Source organism: Anomaloglossus baeobatrachus, chromosome 3 (genome assembly GCF_048569485.1).
Source record: "Anomaloglossus baeobatrachus isolate aAnoBae1 chromosome 3, aAnoBae1.hap1, whole genome shotgun sequence".
Taxonomy (NCBI): Eukaryota; Metazoa; Chordata; class Amphibia; order Anura; family Aromobatidae; genus Anomaloglossus; species Anomaloglossus baeobatrachus.
The window spans coordinates 101815794-101842572 of NC_134355.1; the positions used below are offsets into that span (position 1 = coordinate 101815794).

At 47.7% G+C, this 26779-nt stretch overlaps 1 protein-coding gene across 3 annotated transcripts in view; it reads left to right on the forward strand.

The window, feature by feature from the left end:
- The window catches only part of USP34 (ubiquitin specific peptidase 34), a 386361-nt gene that overhangs the window by 337581 nt on the left and 22001 nt on the right, over positions 1-26779 (forward strand). For all 3 annotated transcript variants that reach the window (XM_075339351.1, XM_075339349.1, XM_075339350.1), the window contains 12 exons: positions 1666-1710; positions 1821-1925; positions 2011-2158; positions 8308-8942; positions 17337-17494; positions 17717-17795; positions 19501-19627; positions 19709-19816; positions 19963-20067; positions 20261-20385; positions 21986-22109; positions 25442-25521. In XM_075339351.1, coding sequence (XP_075195466.1) covers positions 1666-1710; positions 1821-1925; positions 2011-2158; positions 8308-8942; positions 17337-17494; positions 17717-17795; positions 19501-19627; positions 19709-19816; positions 19963-20067; positions 20261-20385; positions 21986-22109; positions 25442-25521 — 1839 coding nt within the window. The remainder of the gene's footprint in view (positions 1-1665; positions 1711-1820; positions 1926-2010; positions 2159-8307; positions 8943-17336; positions 17495-17716; positions 17796-19500; positions 19628-19708; positions 19817-19962; positions 20068-20260; positions 20386-21985; positions 22110-25441; positions 25522-26779) is intronic.

The window sequence follows — 26779 nt, forward strand, 5'->3', positions numbered from 1 at the left end:
TTCCTGGTGTTCCACCAGGACAAGGTAGTGCTGCGCCCCATTCAGGAGTTTCTCCCTAAGGTGGTATCCTCTTTTCATCTTAATCAGGATATCTCCTTACCTTCCTTTTGTCCTCATCCAGTTCTTCGGTATGAAAAGGACTTACATTTGTTAGATCTGGTGAGAGCACTCAGAATCTACATTTCCCGCACGGCGCCACTGCGCCGCTCGGATGCACTCCTTGTCGCTGGTAAGCGCAAAGGGTCGCAGGCTTCCAAAGCCACCTTGGCTCGATGGATCAAAGAACCAATTCTTGAAGCCTACCGTTCTGCTGGGCTTCCGGTTCCATCAGGGCTGAAGGCCCACTCTACCAGAGCCGTGGGTGCGTCCTGGGCATTACGACACCAGGCTACGGCTCAACAGGTGTGCCAGGCAGCTACCTGGTCGAGTCTGCACACTTTCACCAAACATTATCAGGTGCATACCTATGCTTCGGCGGACGCCAGCCTAGGTAGAAGAGTCCTGCAGGCGGCAGTGACCTCCCCGTAGGGGAAGGCTGTCTTGCAGCTCTAACATGAGGTATTTCTTTACCCACCCAGGGACTGCTTTTGGACGTCCCAATCGTCTGGGTCTCCCAATGGAGCGCCGAAGAAGAAGGGAATTTTGTTACTTACCGTAAATTCCTTTTCTTCTAGCTCCTATTGGGAGACCCAGCACCCGCCCTGTTGTCCTTCGGGATTGTTGGTTTTGTTCGGGTACACATGTTGTTCATGTTGAACGGTTTTCAGTTCTCCGATGTTACTTCGGAGTGAATTTGTTTAAACCAGTTATTGGCTTTCCTCCTTCTTGCTTTAGCACTAAAACTGCTGAGCCCGTGATCCCACGGGGGGTGTATAGCCAGAAGGGGAGGGGCCTTACACTTTTTAGTGTAATGCTTTGTGTGGCCTCCGGAGGCAGTGCTATACACCCAATCGTCTGGGTCTCCCAATAGGAGCTAGAAGAAAAGGAATTTACGGTAAGTAACAAAATTCCCTTCTTTTGTTTCATTCTCTTTTGTGTTTCTTCATTGCGAGCAAAATAAATGAAGATAATAATACCAAAGAATTTGTGATTGGTTCCCCCTCTCAGCCTCTCTGTCTCATCCCCCCTCCGGCCTCTAGGTCCCCTCACCACCCCCCACCCCCTCACCACTCCCCACCCCCTCCGGCCTCTAGGTCCCCTCCGCCCCTTCTTTGACCTCTAGGGACCCCCCCCCCCCTCCGGCCTCTAGGTCCTCTCCGCCCCTTCTTCGACCTCTAGGGACCTCCCCCCTCCTCCCACCTCTAGGTCCCCTCCGCCCCTTCTTCGACCTCTAGGGACCCTCCCCCCTCCTCCGGCCTCCAGCTCCTCCCCTTTTCAGAGTCTCATCAGTAACAGCTGCAATCTCCTATCTCAGTAATGGGAAAGTCTTCACTGAATACAGATTTTACCTTAGAATTGAGAGTTTTGATAATGACTGATCAATCCTGGCAGAGAAAGAAGTATTGATAAATATTGATTTATGAAATAAAACTTAAAATGACAGTTACACTCTAATGAATAATCTACTGAGTATATTCAGAGGATCCACATATTGGCAGTCCATAAGATTTAAGGAAAAATGTATTAATATTCTTTTACCTGTATTTTTATTTATTTATTTTAAAGATTGCATCAATGCTCTTCACATCCATAGCAAAGCTGACCCCAGAGGTGAGAAGCATTTATTTACCAGATTCATACTTAACAATCCCTTTGCTTGTACAATTTTTACCCTTTTAAAAATAAAAATCTGAATTCTAAAGCTAAAAATGTGTTTTTAGGCTGCTAATCCCTTCTTCAAACTGCTGACGATGATAATGGAGTTTGCCGGTGGGCCACCTGGGATGCCGCCATTTGCTTCCTTTATTTTACAAAGAATCTGGGAGGTAAGTAGATGCAATAAAAACACCGCACTGATCGTTGTGGAAACTTTTGCTTTACTCATGCATATTTTATTTTTTCTTCATAAAGGTGATTGAGTACAACCCATCTCAGTGCTTGGATTGGCTGGCAGTGCAAACACCACGGAACAAGCTGGCCCATAGCTGGGTGCTCCAGAACATGGAGAACTGGGTGGAACGTTTCCTGCTCGCCCACAACTACCCAAGAGTGAGAACATGTAAGTGCCTTGAAGCTTAAGTCTATAACAGTGGAGGGGCTAACTAGTGCCTGCCACATAAATATTACTAAATATTAGCAAAGAACATACAGAGCAGATGCAGCACAGCTGAAAGTTATTGGACACTAGACTTGTAAAGTATCCTGCTCTACTTATATAACTTTTTATCTTTTTCTAACTACATTTCATGGTGTAGGGCTTTGTGCGCACTAGAAATGTGAAGTTTCTCAAGAACATTTCTTGAGAAACTTCTGGGAGTGGAAGATTTCCGGACCTCCGGAAAAAATCACCAAATCCGCGGTAAATCCGCATGCGGATTTGTCGCGATTTTCCCGCAGGTTGTTCCCTGCAGATTTTACAGGCTGTACTGCAGAAATCCGCAGGTACCTGCGGAAAAGAATTGACATGCTCATTTTCTCAAGAAATTTTCTCAAGAAAATCTTCTCAAGGGAATTTCTTGAGAAAAATCCGCAGCGTGCGCACAGCTATTTTTTTCTCTCATAGGATTTGCTGGGAAATGTCTGCACAAAGATTGCAGACATTTCTCAAGAAATTTTCGCAGCAAATCCGCGGGTAAATCCGCGGGTAAAACGGCCTAGTGCGCACATAGCCTTAAGCAGAATAGATACTACTTAAAGGGAAAAAGTCCACAACTTTCTATTTATTTATTTTTTGCTATGGGTTTAAGAATTAATAGGGAGATAGTGCTTAGTGCCAATTTCTGCTGCACATAGCAGCCATAGACCGCCCCTGCAGGCGTTTCTGCGGCTCCCGCTGTCACATCGACAGCAGCTTTTCTCCCGCTCTGCTCTGCCGCCTTCACTGCGGGGAGCCAGCTGATACACCTGTCATTCGGCGTCACCCATTCAACAGAGCAGCCCAGTAGAGGAAGAGATGCTCTGTTGACCTGGAGCAGCTAAATCGCTGGCAGGAGCGGTCGTTCTGATATTCGGTCAGTGAGGGGATCTTGGTAGATCTAGGTGATCTAGAAATGTATTCACAGCATGGACTTACCTATTCAATTACCTGTGGGACAACTCCTATAAGTCCTGTTTCAGCATTACCATAACCCGGTGTCTACCCAGCCAGCCCTCCACATTTTGCTGTCCTGAACCTCCAGCAGCTTTATTGACAGCAGAGGAGGGGGGGGAGCAGAGAAGTCTGGCCCTTATATACACAGTAAGGGCAGCTTGCTACTGACGGGCAGAACGTTTTGTAGGTTGTATAAGCAGCAAACAAACAAAAGGAACCAATCAGATAGCTGAGCACATTTGTGTCAGGAAGAGTCAGAACTGTGCAGCTCCATAGTTCTCTTAAGGACTGGCAAAGCACACAGCATAGTAGTGGTCAGGGAGTCTGCTCGGTCTTTTGACTGTCGACCGGTAAATAGTAGCGGAGCTGAAGTTCTTGCAAGTGGCACTACACCGCTTCTGTAACTGTGTGCTTTTCTGCTCCATTCCCTGCTTACATCTTAACATCGCTGGAGCTAATAACAGCTGACAGCAAGGTGTCAGACCTGCATTAATTTGATATTAATGCTCTATCCTGAGGATAGGTCATCAATATTTATCTAGTGGACAATTCCTTTATTTAGCTTTACAGTATGAATTGCATACGTGTACTGATCCTGATTTATGCTCTGTATCATAATGCACAGCAGCAACAACAATTCTGTTAGTTTTGAAGGTTAAATTTACCAGCGTATGCAGCTTCCTGGATGTCTGATCTGTTCTGGTGTAGAGTCTTTGGTACAGTATTATTGTGGAAACCCCTAACTGTCCCATCTGATAATAGGCAGCCTTTTAAATGTTATGCTTGGTCAATCAGCAGAACTGTGTTAAATTTAGTAATATGGCAAATATCCCAATACGCTAAGACTATATTAAAATTTAACTTTTATTTGTCTTAGAAAAAAATAGCTTGTTGTGAAACAGTGATATTTAGTGCATACTTTAAAAACACATCTCTGCCGGTGAGACGGTATTAGTAGAGTAGTGCTGAGCAGCATTCCTTTAAGGTTTATTCTGAAGTTGTCTCTTGGGAAGCACACAGCTTTCCAGTCTCTAACTTTCTGGTTTCTTTCAGAGCAGTCTGTCGTTCTGTGGAGTAGTAGATCTGTAGTATTAGGGTACCTTCACACTTAGCGATGCAGCAGCGATCCGACCAGCGATCTGACCTGGTCAGGATCGCTGCTGCATCGCTACATGGTCGCTGGTGAGCTGTCAAACAGGCAGATCTCACCAGCGACCAGTGAACAGCCCCCAGCCAGCAGCGACGTGCAAGCGACGTTGCGCTTGCACGGAGCCGCCGTCTGGAAGCTGCGGAGACTGGTAACTAAAGTAAACATCGGGTATGGTTACCCGATGTTTACATTAGTTACCAGTGTGAGCAGGGAGCAGGGAGCCGCGCACACTAAGCGCTGGCTCCTTGCTCTCCTAGCTACAGTACACATCGGGTTAATTAACCCGATGTGTAATGCAGCTACATGTGCAGAGAGCAGGGAGCCACGCACACTGAGCGCTGGCTCCTTGCTCTCCTAGCTGCTGTACACATCGGGTTAATTAACCCGATGTGTACAGCAGCTACATGTGCAGAGAGCCGGAGCCGGCAGCACAGGCAGCGTGAGAGCTGCGGAGGCTGGTAACTAAGGTAAATATCGGGTAACCACCTTGGTTACCCGATGTTTATCTTGGATACAGCTTACCTCAGCTGTCAGACGCCGGCTCCTGCTCCCTGCTCGCTTCATTTGTCGCTCTCTTGCTGTCACACACAGCGATCTGTGTGTCACAGCAGGAGAGCGGCTTTGAAGAAAACGAACCAGGGCTGTGTGTAACGAGCAGCGATCTCGCAGCAGGGGCCAGATCGCTGCTCAGTGTCACACACAGCGAGATCGCTAATGATGTCACTGCTGCGTCACAAAAAGCGTGACTCAGCAGCGATCTCGGCAGCGAGCTCGCTGTGTGTGAAGCACCCCTTAGTAGAACTATAAATCTCAGCACAAGGTCTTCTGTAATGCTTTCAGCCACTTCCGCCATAAGTGGTTTGTTCTGGAGTCCACACTGCTGGAATTGAGATAAGGCAGATGAAAAAGCACACAACTCCAGACAGCAGAGGGAGAGCCTTGTGCTGTGATTAGGAGACCTGCTCTGACAGCTGCTGGGCAGGTGATTTTGCAAGATTGATATCAGCAGCTTGTCAGGAGTTGAGAAGAAAGTAAGCAGATAACTGCTGTTTAGAAATTAATGGGCTAGAGAGAGGTGGTTGGGATAATAGAAGTTAAACGTTCTCATCGAATGTAGCTTCTGCGCACGGTCGGCCAGGGTCTGGGCAAGGATGAATGTCCGAGCAACATGGGAACCAGCTGTAAAGATAGATAACTGCTGTATGTGTAGGAGAATGAAAGCAGATAGGAAAAAAAACAAGTCGGTGACACACTTGATTGTTTTCATGCTAACTAAAACAATTTAATAATTTAAATTATCTCTTTAATGATTAAACCAAATCTCTGATTTGTATCAACAATATTTTGCTATTTTATATGTAATGCAAATATTCTGCATTAACCCCTTCACGACCGGCCGATTTTTCGCTTTCCGTTTTTTTTTACGCCATTCTTTTTCTGAGACGTAACTTTTTTTATTTTTCAGTCAAGATGGTCATGTGAGGGCTCATTTTTTGCGGAACGAGCTGTACTTTTAAATGAAACCATCAGTTTTACCATATAGTTACTAGAAAACGGCAAAAAAATTCCAAATGCAGAAAAATTGCAAAAAGTGCAATAGCACTATGGTTTTTGAGATATTTTATTCACTGTGTTCACTATATGGTAAAACTGATGTGTGGGTGTGATGCCTTAGGTCAGTGCGAGTTCGTAGACACCAAACATCTATAGGTTTACTTTTATATAAGGGGTTAAAAAAAAATCGGAAGTTTGTCCGAAAAAAGTGGCGCACGTTTTACGCCATATTCAGTGACCCGTAGCGTTCTCATTTTTCGGGATCTATGGCTCAATGACTGCTTATTTTTTGCGTCTCGAGCTGACGTTTTTAACGGTACCATTTTTGCGCAGATGCTACGTTTTGATCGCCTCTTATTGCATTTTGCGCAAAAGTTGTGTCGACAAAAAAACATCGTTTTGGCGTTTGGAATTTTTTTTGCCGCTACGCCGTATATTGATCAGATTAATTGATTTTATATTTTGATAGATCGGGCGTTTCTGAACGCAGCGATACCAAATGTGTGTGTATTTTTTATTTTTTTAACCCTTTAATTTTCAATGGGGCGAATGGGGGGTGATTTCAACTTTTAGGTTTTTTTTTTTTTTTTACTTTTACTTTTTTTTTACTTTTTTATTTTTCTAGTCCCCCTAGGGGGCTATTGCGATCAGCATTCCGATCGCTCTGCAGTATCTGCTGATCACAGCTACAAGGCTGTAAGCAGCAGATACGCTCTCTTTCTTTCTTTCTTTCAGCGAAAGTGAAAGCAAGTCAGGTGTAGTACAGGAGTCATCACATGACCCTGTGCTACCATGACAACTATCGGGAGTCACGTGATCGCGTCACATGACTTCCGGTATCGGGCGGTAAGGAAATGTTTACCGCGATCGCGCTTATAATGGCGCTGTCACATATTGACAGCGCCATTTAAGGGGTTAAACGGCACGAGCAGATAACGATTCTGCTCGTGCCTAGCAGGCACACATCTCAGCTGTGAAAATCAGCTGAGATGTGTGCCGATCGCAGCATGATGCTGCCGGCAGACCGCGGGCAGTAACATTATGACCGCAAGGACGTAATTTTACGGCCCGCGGTCGTTAAGGGGTTAAACTACCTATTCGGGCTGGATTTAAAATCTAGAGACTTGCCTCACCAACATGTTTCGCCGCATGAAGTGTCATCAGGGGTCTGGTAGATGCCAAACAGCACTTTAGCACTGTCGTCTTACTGTAGTGAGCTCTGCAAATGCCCTCTGTTAAAATAACCCTAGTTGCGGATCAATGTGCTCCCTATCATCTGTTTAGTATTCGTGATGAGGGAATAGTAACTATTAGTGTTCGGATAATGCTTGCTGAATACAGAGTATTATTCCAGTATTTGTCATGACAACAAAAATGCTCGGGTTCCCCAGTGACTTGCATTAGATTCATTATTCGTGACAAATACCGAAATAGGACTTTTAAGATTCGTTACAAATAATTACTATTCACCTGTCACTATTTAGTATGTATAATGATTGAAGTGTCTGCAAGCCATTGATTCCATAGACAAAACTGCCTGTTGTCTGCTAAGGGTGATCCAACCAGTCATTGTGGGAACATGAAACCATCTCCCACACCTAGTAGCCTGTGTAATTATTGGAGCCCACTGATGGCGATCCAGATGGAATACCAGTTTAGTGTACAGTACAGACCAAACGTTGGACACCTTCTCATTCAAAGAGTTTTCTTTATTTTCAGGACTCTGAAAATTGTAGATTCACATTGAAGGCATTAAAACTATGAATTAGCACATGTGGAATGAAATACTTAACAAAAAAGTGTGAAACAACTGAGTGTCTTATATTCTAGGTTCTTCAAAGTAGCCACCTTTTGCTTTGATTACTGCTTGCACATTCTTGTCATTCTCTTGATGAGCTTCAAGAGGTAGTCACCAAAAATGGTTTTCGCTTCACAAGTGTGTCCTGTCAGGTTTGATAAGGCCGGTTTCACACATCCGGCTTTTCTCCACTTTGTCGGATCCGGCGCGCTCCCGTACAGTGTATACAGTACAATGGCCGCGCAACAAGCTCCGGTCACATGCTGTCATGTGATCAGAGCATGTGACCAGGAAGTTGCAGCGCGGCGATTGTAATGTATACACTGTACAGGAGCGCAACGGATCTGATAAAGTGGAGAAAAGCCGGATGTGTGAAACCGGCCTTAGTGGGATTTCTTGCCTTATAAATGGGGTTGGGACCAACAGTTATGTTGTGCAATCTGCGAGTCAGAAATGCTCAACGTCAGGATTCTCATTCACTTTGCTTGCATCAGGAAGCCCTTCAGATGTGTACACAGCCTAACTAGAAAACCATGTGAGACAGTAAAAGTTGTTGTTTTTTTTTCTTTTTTGTGTCTTGTTTGAGTAATGTTGTTTTTGTTTTTTTCTTTATAGCTGCTGCCTACCTGCTAGTGTCCCTGATCCCAAGTAACTCTTTTCGGCAGATGTTCAGATCGACACGTTCTCTTCACATTCCTACACGAGACCTACCCCTTAGTCCAGACACAACGGTTGTTCTTCATCAGGTGTACAATGTCCTCCTCGGCCTCCTTTCCAGAGCAAAGCTCTATGTTGATGCTGCTGTGCATGGTACCACTAAACTGGTGCCATATTTTAGTTTTATGACCTATTGTTTGATTTCCAAAACTGAAAAGCTCATGTTCTCCACATATTTTATGGACTTGTGGAACCTCTTCCAACCCAAACTGTCTGAACCAGCCATAGCCACGAACCACAATAAGCAGGCATTGCTTTCTTTCTGGTACAACGTATGTGTTGACTCTCCTGACAACGTGCGCCTTATTGTTCAGAACCCTGTGGTCACCAAGAATATTGCCTTCAACTATATTTTGGCTGACCATGATGACCAAGATGTGGTGCTCTTCAATCGTGGCATGCTGCCTGCCTATTACGGTATTCTTCGTATGTGTTGTGAGCAGTCGCCTGCCTTCACTCGTCAACTTGCCTCACACCAGAACATTCAGTGGGCCTTCAAAAACCTCACACCACATGCCAGCCAGTACCCTGCGGTAAGTGATTGTAAGGAAAATCAAAAGCTTGTCTTGCATCAATCACTTCCACATTGTGAGGTGAGAAAAGACGTCACGTCTGCAGGGACGTGTGCACATTTAGCAAGTATTACGCTCCTAATTCATTCTCATGAATAGTGCAGGTGCGTGATACCTGCCATATGTGGACCAGGTTGGGCATGTATGAGCAGATGCGGCGTCGTTGTCAGCTTTAATAATATTGTCATGGTCTATGTAAAATATATATATATATATATATATATATATATATATATATATATAATAATAATATATAATGTGTGTGTGTAACATTTGGGAAGAAAATGAGGGAGTGCTTATAATCCAATTGTAGCTTACTGGGAGGTAGTGGAGAGGGGTTGCAGGAGGTAGCAACAATGCTGCTGGGGTGCACTGTGCTGCTGGGGCTGCAAGCAATGAGGCCTTGGCAGGGGCCATCTTGAAAATGGCGGTGGTGCAGGGTTAAAATAATGGTACCCGGAGTTGGCACGTGCACAGATCTCATCTACACACAAGCCGCCTCCAGCCCATTGATCTCCCAGCAGCGGACTTAAGGAAAATGGTGCCAAGAAGTACCATTCTTGGCTTGTCATTGAGCTTATAGCTCAATCTGCGCACGCTCCGACTCTGGGCTCCATTTCTTTGAAGCCTGCACCGTCGACAGTTTCTGGATCTTGCCTGCCTCGCTCACGGCTCTCGCTGCCAGCGTCTGGGAAACCCACCGTACTGCCCGCTGCATGCCCTTACTCCAACACCGCCCCTGCCTCCTGTGACCCTGCTCCATCACCACTGACACGTCTCCCCGGTAAGACACCACTGGATTGTAAAAAGGACCAGTTTGTTTTTTTTGTCCCCTAAATTTGAGGTGCAAAATGCGGTATATAATTATTTTTTTGGCTTAGCTGTGGGTATGACAAGGACACCTTTGTGACAGTCTATAGTCTATGTAGTGCCAACACGGCCTTTGGTCATGTCATGATGATCATAGTGTAGTTTGATCTGGCTTAACCCTTTAAGTCATATTTGTTTTCTATTTCAAGCAATTTCTTTGGCATTTTTAAAGTCGTTTTCTGAGTCATTGATTCTGACGTAGTGGGCATCGGACATCCGGTCACCTGGCAGCCAGTTTGTTTTGTGCATGGCAAACAATAAGGGGCGAACATCACAGATCACTCCATCTACTGACCAGTATGGGAGCTGGAAGTCAGGCCTCCACCGATTTGATATTAATGGCCCGTCCAAATGTCATCACTGTGCTAGTCAGGGAAACCTCTGTTACCTACAGTACAATGCAGAGCCTAGAATTGCTGATTTCTTTGTCGCTCCATTGGGAGACCCAGACAATTGGGTGTATAGCTTCTGCCTCCGGAGGCCACACAAAGTATTACACTTAAAAGTGTAAAGCCCCTCCCCTTCTGCCTATACACCCCCCCGTGCATCACGGGCTCCTCAGTTTTTATGCTTTGTGCGAAGGAGGCACACATGCACGCATAGCTCCACAATTTAGTCAGCAGCAGCTGCTGACTATATCGGATGGAAGAAAAGAGGGCCCATAACAGGGCCCCCGGCATGCTCCCTTCTCACCCCACTCTGGTCGGCGGTGCTGTTAAGGTTGAGGTACCCATTGCGGGTACATAGGCAGGAGCCACATGCTGTTTTCCTTCCCCATCCCTTAAAGGGAACCTGTCAGCAGAAATTTCCCCTAAAACCTAACAGATTCCCCCTCTGCAGCTCCTGGGCTGCATTCTAGAAAGGTCCCTGTTAGTATTGTGGCCCCTTTCTGACCAAAAAAAAGAGTTTATAAAGAGGTACCTTTTTGGCTTCGGATTCTATAAATCTGACACGGGGGCGGGCAGCCTGATGGCCGTTATTCTGCCCCCTGGTCCTGTATGCCGCCCCCATCGCTGATTTCCATACTTTTGGACGCCGCCCACTGCTCCAGCCATCCCCGCGCATGCCCAGTGCCAGTCTCACGGGACTGAGCACTGTGACTGCTGGTGATGTGTGCGCAGGCAAGTGATTATGGGCGGGACTGTGACTGTTATCAGCAAGTACCCGCCCATAATCTCGTGAGCGCGCAAACCTCTCCAGCGTCACACTGTGCTCAGTGTAGATGCTAGACTGTATGGGCTGCTTCCAGGGATGACGTCCCTTTGTCACGTGATAGGGGCGTGTTCAAAATACTATCGCGTGACAAAGGGACGTCATCCCTGGAAGCAGCCCATACAGTCTAGCATCTACACTGAGCACAGTGTGACGCTGGAGAGGTTTGCGCGCTCACGAGATTATGGGCGGGTACTTGCTGATAACAGTCACAGTCCCGCCCATAATCACTTGCCTGCGCACACGTCACCAGCGGTCACAGTGCTCAGTCCCGTGAGACTGGCACTGGGCATGCGCGGGGATGGCTGGAGCAGTGGGCGGCGTCCAAAAGTATGGAAATCAGCGATGGGGGCGGCATACAGGACCAGAGGGCAGAATAACGGCCATCAGGCTGCCCGCCCCCGTGTCAGATTTATAGAATCCGAAGCCAAAAAGGTACCTCTTTATAAACTCTTTTTTTTGGTCAGAAAGGGGCCACAATACTAACAGGGACCTTTCTAGAATGCAGCCCAGGAGCTGCAGAGGGGGAATCTGTTAGGTTTTAGGGGAAATTTCTGCTGACAGGTTCCCTTTAAGGGCTCTGGGTGAAGTGGGATCCTAATCGGTCTCCAGGCACTGGGACCGTGCTCCCTCCGCAGCCCCTGGGGAATCTGCTGGACAGGAGCTGGGTATCGTCAGGGACAAGGCCCTGCTACTGTGAGGTACTCTGTGTCCCCTTGGGGACGGCGCATGGAGCGCTTGTGTCGTACACGCTGCAGCACTGCTGGGTGTGTTAGTGCGCCGGGACTACCGCGCTGACCGCACTTGTTTGCCGGCCGCGCTTATAACTTTAGTCCCCGGCTTCTGCGGCCTAGTACCGCATATTCCCGCCCCCGGGCCTGCCAGTCAGGGGAAGGGAGGGACGCTGCACTGGACGTCAGCGCTGAGGGCTGGAGCATACTTTGTATCCTCCTCCCCCCTCACTGAGCACCGTGGGGCACCAGATTCCCGCACTTTCTAGGGCACGCCCACGGCCCCCTCCTCCTCACAGAACGCCGGCAGCCATTCCTCTCAGCACGTCTGAAGCTGGAGAGGAGAGACAACACGGCTCTGGGAGGCCCAGGCAGGGAATCTGGTGGTCACACAACCGCTTTGGGCGGTCGGTAAGCCGCACCTGTTTCTAGGTGCTGGCCCCCCTGGGTGCCGAAGTGTGTATATATATATATATGCTTATATGCTATACATTTACTCTGTACGGTCGCACTGTTGGTTTTTGGCTATATACCCTCCCGGATTGTACTCAGAGGAGACAACAGCATGTCGTCCGCAAAAAGCAGGGGTGCCAAAGCACAGGCTTACTTTGCAACCTGTACCTCATGTGCGGCTATACTACCGGCAGGTTCCACCTACCCTCATTGTGTGCAATGCTCGGCCCCTGTGGCACTTACTCAGCCGGAGCCTCTGCCACTGGTGGCCCAAGTGGAACCACCTGCTACCACTGTCCAGGTGACAGGGACGGAGTTTGCAGTATTCGCTGACAAACTTTCTGAAAGTATGGCTAAATGGTCTGCTAAGATACTAGAAGCCTTGCAGTCCAGGCCGGTAACACAGGCCCCGGGCACTGTTGAATCATTGACCCCAGGCCCCCCTCGGTTGGAGCAGCAAAGTGCTCCTGGGGTGACTCATAGGTCCCAAGATGAGGTCTCTGACACGGACCGCAGTCCCAGACCGCCTAAGCGGGCTCGCTGGGAGCTTCCCTCCACTTCATCACACTGCTCAGGGTCTCAGCAGGAGGACTCTCTAGAGGATGAAGCGGAGGTGGCAGATCAGGATTCTGATCCTGAGGCCGCTCTCAACCTAGATACACCTGAAGGAGACGCCATAGTGAATGACCTTATAGCGTCCATCAATCAGGTGTTGGATCTTTCTCCCCCAGCTCCTCCAATTGAGGAGTCAGCTTCTCAGCAGGAGAAATTCCGTTTTAGGTTTCCCAAACGTACAATGAGTACGTTTCTGGATCACTCCGACTTCAGAGAGGCAGTCCAGTAACACCGAGCTTGTCCAGATAAGCGCTTTTCTAAGCGCCTTAAGGACACACGTTATCCCTTCCCCCCTGACGTTGTCAAGGGTTGGGCTCAGTGTCCCAAGGTGGATCCTCCAGTCTCCAGACTGGCGGCTAGATCCATAGTTGCAGTGGAAGATGGGGCTTCACTCAAAGATGCCACTGACAGACAGATGGAGCTCTGGTTGAAATCCATCTATGAGGCTATCGGCGCGTCCTTTGCTCCGGCATTCGCAGCCGTATGGGCACTCCAAGCTATCTCAGCTTGTCACTCGCAGATTAATGCAGTCACACGTGCCTCTGCTCCGCAGGTGGTGTCCTTAACCTCTCAGGCATCGGCGTTTGCGTCCTACGCCATTAATGCTGTCCTGGACTCTGCGAGCCGTACGGCGGTAGCATCCGCCAATTCGGTGGCAGTCCGCAGGGCCATGTGGCTACGTGAATGGAAGGCAGACTCTGCTTCCAAAAAGTTCTTAACCGGTTTGCCATTTTCTGGCGACCGCCTGTTTGGTGAGCGATTGGATGAAATCATTAAACAATCCAAGGGAAAGGACTCTTCCTTACCCCAGTCCAAACCAAATAGACCTCAACAACGGAAGGGACAATCGAGGTTTCGGTCCTTTCGGCCTGCGGGCAGGTCTCAATTCTCCTCGTCCAACAGGCCACAGAAGGGTCAGACGAACTCCGATTCATGGCGGTCTAAGTCACGTCCTAAAAAGACCGCCGGAGGAACCGCTCCCAAAGCGGCCTCCTCATGACTTTCGGCCTCTTCACACCGCATCCTCGGTCGGTGGCAGGCTCTCCCGCTTTTGCGACGCCTGGCTGCCACAGGTACAAGACCGTTGGGTGAGAGACATTCTGTCTCACGGTTACAGGATAGAGTTCAGCTCTCGTCCTCTGACTCGATTCTTCAGAACATCTCCGCCCCCCGAGCGAGCCGATGCTCTTCTTCAGGCGGTGTGCACTCTGAAGGCAGAAGGAGTGGTGGTCCCTGTTCCTCTTCAGCAACAGGGTCACGGTTTTTACTCCAACTTGTTTGTGGTGCCAAAAAAGGACGGATCTTTCCGTCCTGTTCTGGACCTAAAACTGCTCAACAAACACGTAAAAACCAGGCAGTTCCGGATGGAATCGCTCCGCTCCGTCATCGCCTCAATGTCCCAAGGAGATTTCCTAGCATCAATCGACATCAAAGATGCTTATCTCCACGTACCGATTGCACCAGAGCATCAGCGCTTCCTGCGTTTTGCTATAGGGGACGAGCACCTTCAGTTCGTGGCACTGCCTTTCGGCCTGGCGACAGCACCACGGGTCTTCACCAAGGTCATGGCAACAGTGGTAGCAGTCCTACACTCTCAGGGACACTCGGTGATCCCTTACTTAGACGATCTGCTTGTCAAGGCACCCTCTCGAGTGGCATGCCAACACAGCCTGGACATTGCTCTGGAGACTCTCCAGAGATTCGGGTGGATCATCAATTTCCCAAAGTCAAATCTGACACCGGCCCAATCACTGACATATCTCGGCATGGAGTTTCATACTCTCTCAGCGATAGTGAAGCTTCCGCTGGACAAACAGCGTTCACTACAGACAGGGGTGCAATCTCTCCTTCAAGGCCAGTCACACCCCTTGAGGCGCCTCATGCACTTTCTAGGGAAGATGGTGGCAGCAATGGAGGCAGTTCCTTTTGCGCAGTTTCATCTGCGTCCACTTCAATGGGACATTCTCCGCAAGTGGGACAGGAAGTCGACGTCCCTCGACAGGAACGTCTCCCTTTCTCAGGCAGCCAAAGCCTCCCTTCGGTGGTGGCTTCTTTCCACTTCATTGTCGAAGGGGAAATCCTTCCTACCCCCATCCTGGGCGGTGGTCACGACGGACGCGAGTCTGTCAGGGTGGGGAGCGGTCTTTCTCCACCACAGGGCTCAGGGTACCTGGACTCAGCCAGAGTCCTCCCTTCAGATCAATGTTCTGGCGATAAGGGCAGTGTATCTTGCCCTAAAGGCGTTCCAGCCGTGGCTGGAAGGCAAGCAGATCCGAATTCAGTCGGACAACTCCACAGCGGTGGCATACATCAACCACCAAGGCGGAACACGCAGTCGGCAAGCCTTCCAGGAAGTCCGGCGGATTCTGCTGTGGGTGGAAGCCACAGCATCCACCATATCCGCAGTTCACATCCCGGGCGTAGAAAACTGGGAAGCAGACTTTCTCAGTCGCCAGGGCATGGACGCGGGGGAATGGTCCCTTCACCCGGACGTGTTTCAAGAGATCTGTTGCCGCTGGGGGATGCCGGACGTCGACCTCATGGCGTCCCGGCACAACAACAAGGTCCCGGCATTCATGGCACGGTCTCAAGATCACAGAGCTCTGGCGGCAGACGCATTAGTTCAGGATTGGTCGCAGTTTCAACTGCCTTATGTGTTTCCTCCTCTGGCACTGTTGCCCAGAGTGTTACGCAAGATCAGGTCCGACTGCCGCCGTGCCATCCTCGTCGCTCCAGACTGGCCGAGGAGGTCGTGGTACCCGGATCTGTGGCATCTCACGGTGGGCCAACCGTGGGCACTACCAGACCGACCAGACTTGCTGTCTCAAGGGCCGTTTTTCCATCTGAATTCTGCGGCCCTCAACCTGACTGTGTGGCCATTGAGTCCTGGATCCTAGCGTCTTCAGGGTTATCTCAAGAGGTCATTGCCACTATGAGACAGGCCAGGAAACCAACGTCCGCCAAGATCTACCACAGGACGTGGAGGATATTCTTATCCTGGTGCTCTGATCAGGGTTTTACTCCCTGGCCATTTGCCTTGCCCACTTTTCTTTCCTTCCTTCAATCCGGATTGGAAAAGGGTTTGTCGCTCGGCTCCCTTAAGGGACAAGTCTCAGCGCTCTCTGTGTTTTTTCAGAAGCGCCTAGCCAGACTTCCACAGGTACGCACGTTCCTGCAGGGGGTTTGTCACATAGTCCCTCCTTACAAGCGTCCGTTAGAACCCTGGGATCTGAACAGGGTGCTGATGGCTCTTCAGAAACCACCCTTCGAGCCAATGAAGGATATTTCTCTTTCACGCCTTTCGCAGAAAGTGGTCTTCCTAGTAGCAGTCACATCACTTCGGAGAGTGTCTGAGCTAGCAGCGCTGTCATGCAAAGCTCCTTTTCTGGTGTTTCACCAGGACAAGGTGGTTCTGCGTCCGGTTCCGGAATTTCTCCCTAAGGTGGTATCCCCCTTTCATCTCAATCAGGATATCTCCTTACCTTCTTTTTGTCCTCATCCAGTTCACCAATGTGAAAAGGATTTGCATTTGTTAGATCTGGTGAGAGCACTCAGATTCTACATTTCTCGTACGGCGCCCCTGCGCCGCTCGGATGCTCTCTTTGTCCTTGTCGCTGGCCAGCGTAAAGGGTCACAGGCTTCCAAATCAACCCTGGCTCGGTGGATCAAGGAACCAATTCTCGAAGCCTACCGTTCTTCTGGGCTTCCGGTTCCCTCAGGGCTGAAGGCCCATTCTACCAGAGCCGTGGGTGCGTCCTGGGCTTTGCGGCACCAGGCTACGGCTCAGCAGGTGTGTCAGGCGGCTACCTGGTCGAGCCTGCACACTTTCACGAAACACTATCAGGTGCATACCTATGCTTCGGCAGATGCCAGCCTAGGTAGGCGAGTCCTTCAGGCGGCGGTTGCCCACCTGTAGGAAGGGGCCGTTTTACGGCTCTATTACGAGGTATTATTTTACCCACCCAGGGACTGCTTTTGGACGTCCCAATTGTCTGGGTCTCCCAATGGAGCGACAAAGAAGAAGGGAATTTTGTTTACTTACCGTAAATTCCTTTTCTTCTAGCTCCAATTGGGAGACCCAGCACCCGCCCCTGTTCCCTTCGGGCTGTTGTTCTTTGTGTACACATGTTGTTCATGTTGAATGGTTTTCAGTTTTCCGAACTTCCTTCGGATTGAATTTACTTTAGACCAATTTATAAGTTTCCTCCTTCCTGCTTTTGCACCAAAACTGAGGAGCCCGTGATGCACGGGGGGGTGTATAGGCAGAAGGGGAGGGGCTTTACACTTTTAAGTGTAATACTTTGTGTGGCCTCCGGAGGCAGAAGCTATACACCCAATTGTCTGGGTCTCCCAATTGGAGCTAGAAGAAAAGGAATTTACGGTAAGTAAACAAAATTCCCTTCGTCTGCATTGCGTATTGCATTCCTCAAGGACTTTTTTAAGCATATTTTTTACCTTTTTGATTCCTTTCCAGGCTGTAGAAGAATTGTTTAACCTCATGCAACTGTTTGTAGCTCAGAGACCAGACATGAGAGAAGAGGAGCTTGAAGATATCAAGCAGTTTAAGAAAACTACAATAAGCTGCTATTTACGATGCTTAGACGGTCGCTCCTGTTGGACTACATTAATAAGGTAACGAAGACTGGAGTAACCGGACTTGCACAGTGTCCTATCCCCAATCACATTAATAAGTGGTGTTACTAAGGTTTCAGTGGCCTTTAAATATCGTCACCCTATACATGTGCTTATCCTTTTTCTAGTGTATCAGCACTTGAATCTATACTGCATTCCTGCTATTAATTGTAGATTGGTGTCCATACATTCCTTGGTAACCCAGTATACGGTTTCTTGCAGTGCCTTCAGAATATTATTGGAGTCTGATGAAGACCGGCTCCTTGTTGTATTTAACAGAGGCCTAATCCTGATGACAGAGGTAAGCCGCACATGCTCCACACTCACAATGGTACATATAGAGAGCAGATCTGTTACATAAAGCAAGCCTCATGGTACATAAGGAATAAATTAGGAACCACCTTATAATTTTTAGTTGCCACATTGAAAACATTATTACATGTAAAATTGAGTATTATTATTATTATTTATTTATTTATAGAGCACCATTGATTCCATGGTGCTGTACATGAGAAGGGGGTTACATACTGAACACATATACAAGTTACAATAGACAGACTAGTACAGAGGGAAGAGGGCCCTGCCCTTGCAGGCTTACATTCTAAAGGATTTTGGGGAGGAGACAGTAGGTGGAGTGGGGGTGGTCGGGCGGCAGCTCCGCACGGTGGTCGGGCGGCAGCTCCGCACGGTGGTCGGGCGGCAGCTCCGCACGGTGGTCGGGCGGCAGCTCCGCACGGTGGTCGGGCGGCAGCTCCGCACGGTGGTGAAGCAGTGAGGTCATTGAAGGTTATAGGCATTTCTGAACAGATGAGTCTTTAGGTTCCGTTTGAAGTTTGCAAGTGTAGTAGATAATCTGACGTGTTGAGGCAGCGAGTTCCAGAAGACTGGGGATGCTCGGGAGAAGTCTTGGAGTCGGTTGCATGAGGATTACATTATACTGCGCACTGACCCCAGCACTTATTCTTTACGCTCCTGCTTCCTGCAGCCACCTATAGACAGTGTAAAAGCTTTCTGGGTTCACAGTGATTGAGTGCTCTTAGGATAAGCCACTCATTTTTTATCTGTGGGGTCCAACTCTCGTCGATCAGCTGTTACAAGAGGCTGTGGCAATAAAGCATTGTAGTCTTCTCTCATTCACTGCAGTGGGACAAAACGCCAGTACTGTCACTACTTGGTAGACTATATGCAGATATACAGAGGAATGTAAACATTTAAGGGGCTTCAAACAGTTGATTGAATAAGTCTCATGACTGGTCGCTGATACTGTGATCTCAAACACCCCTTTATTAATACCATGGAGCGCAGTAGGCTCCAATGCTCCCTCTAGTGGCAGCTGCAGGCAGTCAGAACTTTATTTTACATCTACGCTTTTGCAACAGCACAAGAGACATCTCTTTGCAGCGTTTTTGCAGCATTTTTAGCATGCTTTTCCCTTGATTTTAGGCAAATCCATGCAAATAAAACACTGCCTTCACAGTCCAGCAAAGCCTATGGGATTCCAGAAATCTCATGCGCACAAACAAAACACCTGCGTTTTTTTTCCTGTCTGTCAACCACGTTGCATTTTGCTGCGTTTTTGAAAGAATAAGCATGTCAATTCTTTCAGCGTTTGTGCCACAATTTTTCAGCAGTTTTTAACCCAAACAAATCAATGAGGAAGTGCAAAACCGCAGGGAAACTGCAGGCTTTTTCCTGGGAAAACCTAAGGTTTTGCTGAAGAAACAACCTGAGCAAAAATGCCATGTCTGAACATAGTCTAATGGTTCCTATGTGGAGTGTGGGTAGAGGCAGTAGAAGTGCTGCATTAGACCCAGTCACGGGACTGATGACCTGATCTTCGGAAGGTCCTATGAGGGAAATGCAGAATTTTACAAATCCTAGCAGAACTGTAGCTGAAACACATGCACCTGCAGTAAGAAATGTAATCAAACCTTTTCCATTGTGTATGAAATCTCTTCTCCTGGCCACAGTCAGTGCTTGACTATTTCCAATAAACTCTATTGCAGTCTTTTAACACATTACATATGATGTACCATGAAGCTACAGCCTGCCATGTGACTGGAGACTTGGTGGAGCTGCTGTCCATATTCCTCTCTGTCCTCAAGTCCACGCGTCCTTACCTTCAGAGAAAAGGTATGAGTGTAGTGGGATCCTGTGTGCATTACATGCAGTGTGATTGTGTGCGCTCCTGATCATGCCTGCCTATATCCACAGATGTGAAGCAGGCGCTCATCCAGTGGCAGGAAAGGATTGAATTTGCTCACAAACTCCTGACCCTTTTAAATTCATACAGTCCAGCCGAGCTGAGAAACGCCTGCATCGGTAACGTCTCATAACCTTGTATTTGTTGGTGGTGGGATTGGAAGATGCTGCATTAGTTTTTCCTGACAACTGTTGACATCTCTTACAGTAACTAAACCAATGTAATCTCATGTTTTAGTAATAAACAAAGTTACTTTTGCTCTCAGATGTCCTGAAGGAACTTGTGCTCCTGAGTCCCCATGATTTCCTGCACACCTTGGTTCCATTTCTCCAGCACAACCATTGTACATACCATCACAGCAATATCCCGAGTAAGTGTTTATTACTGGTGGCGATTTTACATTTTAATCATTATTTTCCATATACCCTGTATTGTAGCTAGAGCAATTTGATTTATTGACGTGTTATCTGCATGTGATAGCAGAAAGCATTGATGGTAACGTATAATAGGATAACTATATAGATTATACAGCAATTATTCACATATTCTTCATTTATTTCCAGTGTCCCTCGGTCCCTATTTCCCCTGTCGTGAAAATATGAAACTTATAGGAGGAAAAAGCAATATCCGTCCTCCCCGCCCAGAACTTAATATGTGCCTCTTGCCCACAATGGTGGAATCCAGCAAGGTTGGTGAACATAGAGTTCCTCTGTTTTATTATATTTTCATCTAATGCAAAGTAATTGAAGAGGTTTTCAGTTATATATATTGAAAGCTTATTCACTGCATGTATAGCTTTGTAACAGATCTGCTTCCTTTCCACAACATTTTCAAGCTCTACTATTTCTCATCAATGAGTGAAATATTTCCTCTTTGCATTCAAAAGCTCACCCTTATCATACATGGGTTCATGGCTCAGTGGTTAGCACTGCAGTCTTGCATCGCTGAGGTCCTCAGTTCGAATCCCACCAAGGACAACCTCTGCAAGGAATTTGTATGTTCTCCCCGTGCTTGCGTGGGTTTCCTCCGGGTACTCCAGTTTCCTCCCACACTCTAAAGACACATAAATAGGGAATATAGATTGTGAGCTCCAATGGGAACAGTGTTCCTGATGTATGTAAAGCGCTGTGGAATATGTTAGTGCTATATAAAAATAAAGATTTATTTTTATGGCGCATATTAAAGGGAACCTGACGGTTGATACATGCTTCTCGTGAATCGGGCAGCATGTATCCTGTATGGTTTCAAACAGGTAAGTGTGACCCAAATGCTGCATTTCAAAGAATATCCACTTTCAAAACCACCTGGGCCTAAGCCACACAAGACTTGTCATGTCGGACAGGCAGGTCCTCAGTGGATTATCATTAGCCACTGCCCTGGAGACACATCTGTGCTTGTTTGCATGTATAAGGAGAGACAGGTCACTCCAGAGCGGCAGGCAAAATCATCCGGGGACCCGCCTGTCCGACTAGTCTTCTGCACAGCTCTGTTCTCGGCGGATTTTTAAAGTGTGTTTTTCTAAAATGCTGCAGTGTTTGAGCCAGACATACCTGGCTGAAGTCAGAGCCAGTGCCTGATACATGTTACCCCTCGATGTAGCATGTATCATCTGTTGTTAACATTGAAAGAATGCAGATACAGTGAACTTTGGTCATTTACACTTCATGTGCGCAGATTTTTCATTCACTAACTTAGTCTGAGGCCGCACGGTCATTAATGCGAGTGAATCGCATGACACTCTGCTCCCACTCTGCTGGTGTAAGCCAAGCATCATGCGATTGTCATGCAACTGTGCTGCGATCCTGAGATCACAGCACAGCCGCAGAGGAGGGGGGTGGACGCTGCGGAGGAGAGGGAGGGAGTAATATTCCCATCTTCTCGAGTAATCTTCCCATCTCCTCCGTTGCCGGCTGATGCGACTCACACTGCACTCGCATTACAGCGGTGTAATGTGAGTGCACTGCGATATTTCTCTCACCTATAGACTTGTATGGGAGCGAGTGAAAACTAATCGGATTGCACCCGCACCATGCTGCGATTGTTTTATTAGTCCAATTAGGGCTGAGAAAAAAAATCGCTCATGGGAGCGGCCCCATAGAGTAATATTCCCCTCGCTCAGTTTTTCTCGCCGTGTGTGCTTACACATAAAGTAAGGATTTCAAAAATGGTGAAAGTAAAACAATAATAAGAAAAAAAAATGACATATTTGAGAAATGGCCTATTGTGTTTATATGATTTCCTTGTGTGGTGATGATTTAACCACACTACCCTTTATATTTTGTTTTCAGGGTAAAGATGAAGTTTATGACCGCATGCTCCTGGATTATCTGTCTTCATATCACCAATTTATCCATCTCCTTTGCCGTGTGGCAATCAATTGTGAAAAGTTTACTGAAGCTTTAATCAAGCTAAGTAAGTTCCAGTAACACAGGTTTCTAATAATTTGCTTTGTACAGGGGTTACAAGAGAGTAGATACTTGGGCCTACTTTGTTTCCCATAAGAAGAGCGTTACTGTCAACCATCTGCTGTGTCTGGTATTGCACAACAGCCGCAGTCAAGTGATTAAAGAGAAGTGCGACTTTTTTGAGGGGAGGTGACAGAACCTTTCTTTTCTTCCATCTTTTTACTTTAAAGTGAATTTGTGTCTTCAATTTTTTAATTTGCATGAAAAGAAGATTTTGGGTACTCAATGTAAAATCTTTCTCGGAGCAGTTATTGGGGGACACAGAAAACCATGCGTGTATGCTACTGCCACTAAGAGTCTGACACTCAATAAAAGGCAATAAAAAAAGTTTGCTCCTCTTCAGTAGGATGCACCCACCGACCGGAGCCATGCCAAAGCAACCTATGACAAGATACTGTCCCAACAGAAGCTTTTACAAAGGCTGTGAGAGAGATTTTTAGATTGAGTACCCAAAATCTTCTTTTCTCTATCGCTTCATTGGGGACACAGGAAACCATGGGACGTCCCAAAGCAGTCCTCAAAGGTGGGAACAGAAAAAACTAGAAAGAAAGGAAGAACAGAGTTGAGATTCCCAGGTTAGGAAACTACCACTGTAGTTTGCAACCCCTTTCTGCCCAGGCCCAAAACTGCCAAGGGAAAAGTTGAAAGGTGTGTGTAACCTGTAGGCCTTAGAAAAGGTCAGAACAGATAACTAAGAAGCAGCCAGGACCTGCCAAAGAATTGTCTAAAAAGCCCCAGAAACCAAGCTGAAAACCTCAGAGGAAGCAATCTGTCTTATACCAAATGTGTCCGGAGTGGGAGAGCAAATCCACACTGGAAAACCGATATGATGACTCTCCAGATCACTAACAAGTAACACACAGAAAGGAAGGATGACAGGACATTGCTGCTAGTTCTTCGACTCGCCCATGGGGAAATCTACAGTAGGAGAGCAGTGTAGAGTGTCCAACACCAGATAAGGTCCCAGAGATCCACAGGGAGGCTCATCGAGATTTACCAGAGCACGTGGACCGCTGCTGCGATCAGCAATGTGGTTTGGGATCACTGACTGGTTTAACACACTGGATGGTGGTGGTTATCATCCATGTGGTGCGTGGTAGGTGGGTTTGATTCACTTGGTAGTGGATATAGCATTTGAACCACTGCTACGGTCAGCTATGTGGTTCCTGGTAGGTGGTGGACCTGACTCACTGGATGGTGGACAGACCACTGGGACTGCTGCTGTAATTAGCGAAGTGGTTCATGGTAGATCTGACTCACTGTGGATAGTGAACAGGACCATGCAAATGTTGGCACGTAAACGCTTCATAGCTACGGTTGACGTCTGAATGCCATCAGAGTAAGGGCATTTCCAAAAAATACTGCCCGGGGTTCCATAGATACTGTGGATAGAGAGATGAGCTGCCCCAGTAGATGGAGCTTACCATGTTCTGTAACCTGTGCACCAAAACTGGAGGGTGCGCAGAAAGTGTACTCTCAAAATTTCCTGTGCGGTTTTATAAGACAAGCCATCTGATAGGCTGAGTGTGGTGGGCAGAGGGATGGGACAGAACCAGTGCGTGTGATTGGCTGTGCGGCCCTGGGCGGGGTTTGGCTGCAGGAGCAGGCCTGGGTAAAACCTGGGACTAAATTTAAAATTATTTTGCGTCAAAAAAAGCCTACGCAATGAACAGGAAAGGGAGGTGAGGCCGAACCGTGCAATAGGCTGCAGGGAACACAGGCCTAAATTTTGAGCTGAGGATGAGTGGGAAGAGACAGAGACTGCGGGCCTGCAAAAAAAAAAAAAAATGCGGTGCCAGAGAAATGAAGGCCGACCTGCGGAAGGAAATGTGGCTACACTTAGAGCTATGGGGACTGATATTAGATGAACGAGGAGGAGTGCCCAGGGATAAGATATGCTAGAAGGTACAGTGATCTGTAGCCTGCTGTCCCTAACCTGTTCTGAGAAAGCTGAAGATGAACGGATGGGGCATAATCAGAAGCAACAAAAAACCTCTGAAAAGACTTCCTGGGATTGTTGACCTCTTCTCCATCACCATCTTGCTATTGTGAATGATAGGAAAAGAGGGGGCAGAGACAAGTGTGCCTGGTCATTTAAACATTCTTCATGCGTTTCCATGCAGCCCAGAGACAGTACCGTGTGACGGGTTACATACTGTTCTCTTTGTGTTTAGGTGGGATAATAAAGTAATCACAGTGTTTCCCTCACAAGTTAAAGCCGAAGGGAAAAGATTAATAAAAACTAAAACTGTAGGAGATACGGGGCTGAGTGCAGTGTCTGCCTCCTACTTGACACTAAGCTAAAACTGATCAGCTTGGCTCCGGTCAGTGGGTGTATCCTACTGAAGAGGAGCTGACTTTTTTTTCTTGCCTAGTATCAGTATCCTACTGGCAGCAACATACACCCAAGTGTCCTGTGTCCTCTAAGGAAGTGATGGAGAAATATTATACAGCGCTTTTTATTAGTTATGTTGTAAACTTTGTATGAATTGGTACACGACTTTTGTTCACAGGAAACAGTGGTCCACCACTCCTGAAATTTAATTTTATTTATCTATTGGGGTCTTTTGTACCCAGGCCTGAGCAATCAAAACCTCTTACTTGTCAGAAGTGTATTAAATAAGGGCCAGTTTAATAAGCAGAGTTTTCTAAAGAACTATTACATAGTTTGGCTGATAACATGCGTCATGGACCTACTGAAGTCTACTTTGTGGCAGCACTAAACTAAGTAGCATTTTCTCCTGCTACTAGTGCGAGAGCGAGCGTCACAATATCAAGGCACTCGTTTCTGCACTGAAGATTGTGGCTAGTAGCAACAAGCAGGAGAAAGCCCAGTGTAGGGCAGCCTCAGCACAGGCTTCGGGGGGGGGATAACCACGCCACACTGCAGGTTGTCAGCAAAAATGTGTAATAGAAAAGCCACCAAAAACGCATGTGTCTTACCTGCGGATTTCCCGCAATTCTATGGGGAAACTCCGCATAGAAATCTGAGCATACCTGCAAGAGAAATTGACATATTGGAAAAAACGCACCACAGTAGAGTTTACGCAGCAGAAAAAAAGCACTGTGAGCAGGAGATTTCTATTACTCCCATCCACTTTGCTTGTACTGTAAAACACTGCGTTTTGGGTGCAGTGAAAATATGCAGCGTCCAGAACGCGAGTAGTGGTGAATGTGGGAACGTGCCCTTAAAGAACATTCCTGATTAAATCGCCTATACATACAGCTTGTGTTTCCACATCAGTATTCATATCAATATATGCTTTTTTTACTTTGCAGGTGTCTTGATTGCATATGAAGGGCTGTCCTTGCACCTTGCTTTGTTCCCAAAACTCTGGACTGAGTTATGCCAAACACAGGTATGCCATGTACATGTACACAATGTCCATGCTACTCATACCTGCTTTATTGGTCAAAAACAACTTTAAACCTTTTACAACTGGGCTGTTTTCTACTTTTGCGTTTTCGTTTTTTCCTCCCTTTTGTCCAAGAGCCATACACCCCCCCCCCCCCCCCTCCTCCCCCCATCAGGGTTGTTTTCTTGCAGGACAAGTAGTACTTTTGAATTAAACTCTCCATGTTATGGTGTGATGTACAAGAAAGTGGGGAAGAAATTCCAAGTGTGGCAAAATAGGAAAAAGAGCGCAACTCCGCAAATTTTTTTTTAGGTTTTATTTTTTTTTTTTCTTTGTCGCTCCATTGGGAGACCCAGACAATTGGGTGTATAGCTTCTGCCTCTGGAAGCCACACAAAGTATTACACTTTTAAAAAAGTGTAACCCCTCCCCTCTGCCTATACACCCTCCCGTGGATCACGGGCTCCTCAGTTTTATGCTTTGTGTGGAAGGAGGCACACATCCACTCATGCATTCTCATACTTAGTTATGTCGGATGGAAGAAAAGAGGACCCCGATGGGGTCCCCGGCATGTTCCCTTCTCACCCCACTAAGTCGGCGGTGTTGTTAAGGTTGAGGTACCCATTGCGGGTACAAAGGCTGGAGCCACATGCCGTCTCCTTCACCATCCCTTATGCGGCTCTGGGAGAAGTGGGATCCTATGCGGTCATCCATGCTGGGACCGTGCTCCATCCGCAGCCCCTGGTGGAACCTGCCGGCCGGAGCTTCTTCACCCCCAGGGACCGGGCCCTGCAACTTGTAAGGTACTCTGTATCCTCATGTGGGGACTGTACAGGGGTCGCACCTTCTCCCCGGAAGCCGCGGTAGTTCCGTCCGTTGTCTTATCGGCGGACTTCCGCGCCGACCGTGCCTGCTTGTCGGGCGCGGCCTTAAATTTAGTCCCCGGCTTCGCCGCGGCCTAGTCCGAAAAATCATGCCCCCGAGCCTGCCTGTCAGGGGTAAGGGCGGGATTACCGACATGACGTCGGCCTTGAGGGCTGGAGCATCTTGCATGTCTCCCTCCCCCCCTCATTGACCACTTGGGGACTCCAGATTCCCGCTCTCTGCTTGCGCCGCCCCCGGCTCCACTACCCCCATCCTGAGAGCTCCGGCAGCCATTTTTACAAATTCTGCCGGTGGATGCTACTCAGCAGCAAGGCTATGCAGCTCCGGGGGATCCACGACAGGGAATCTGGAGGACACACTCCGCTTGTTTGCGGTTG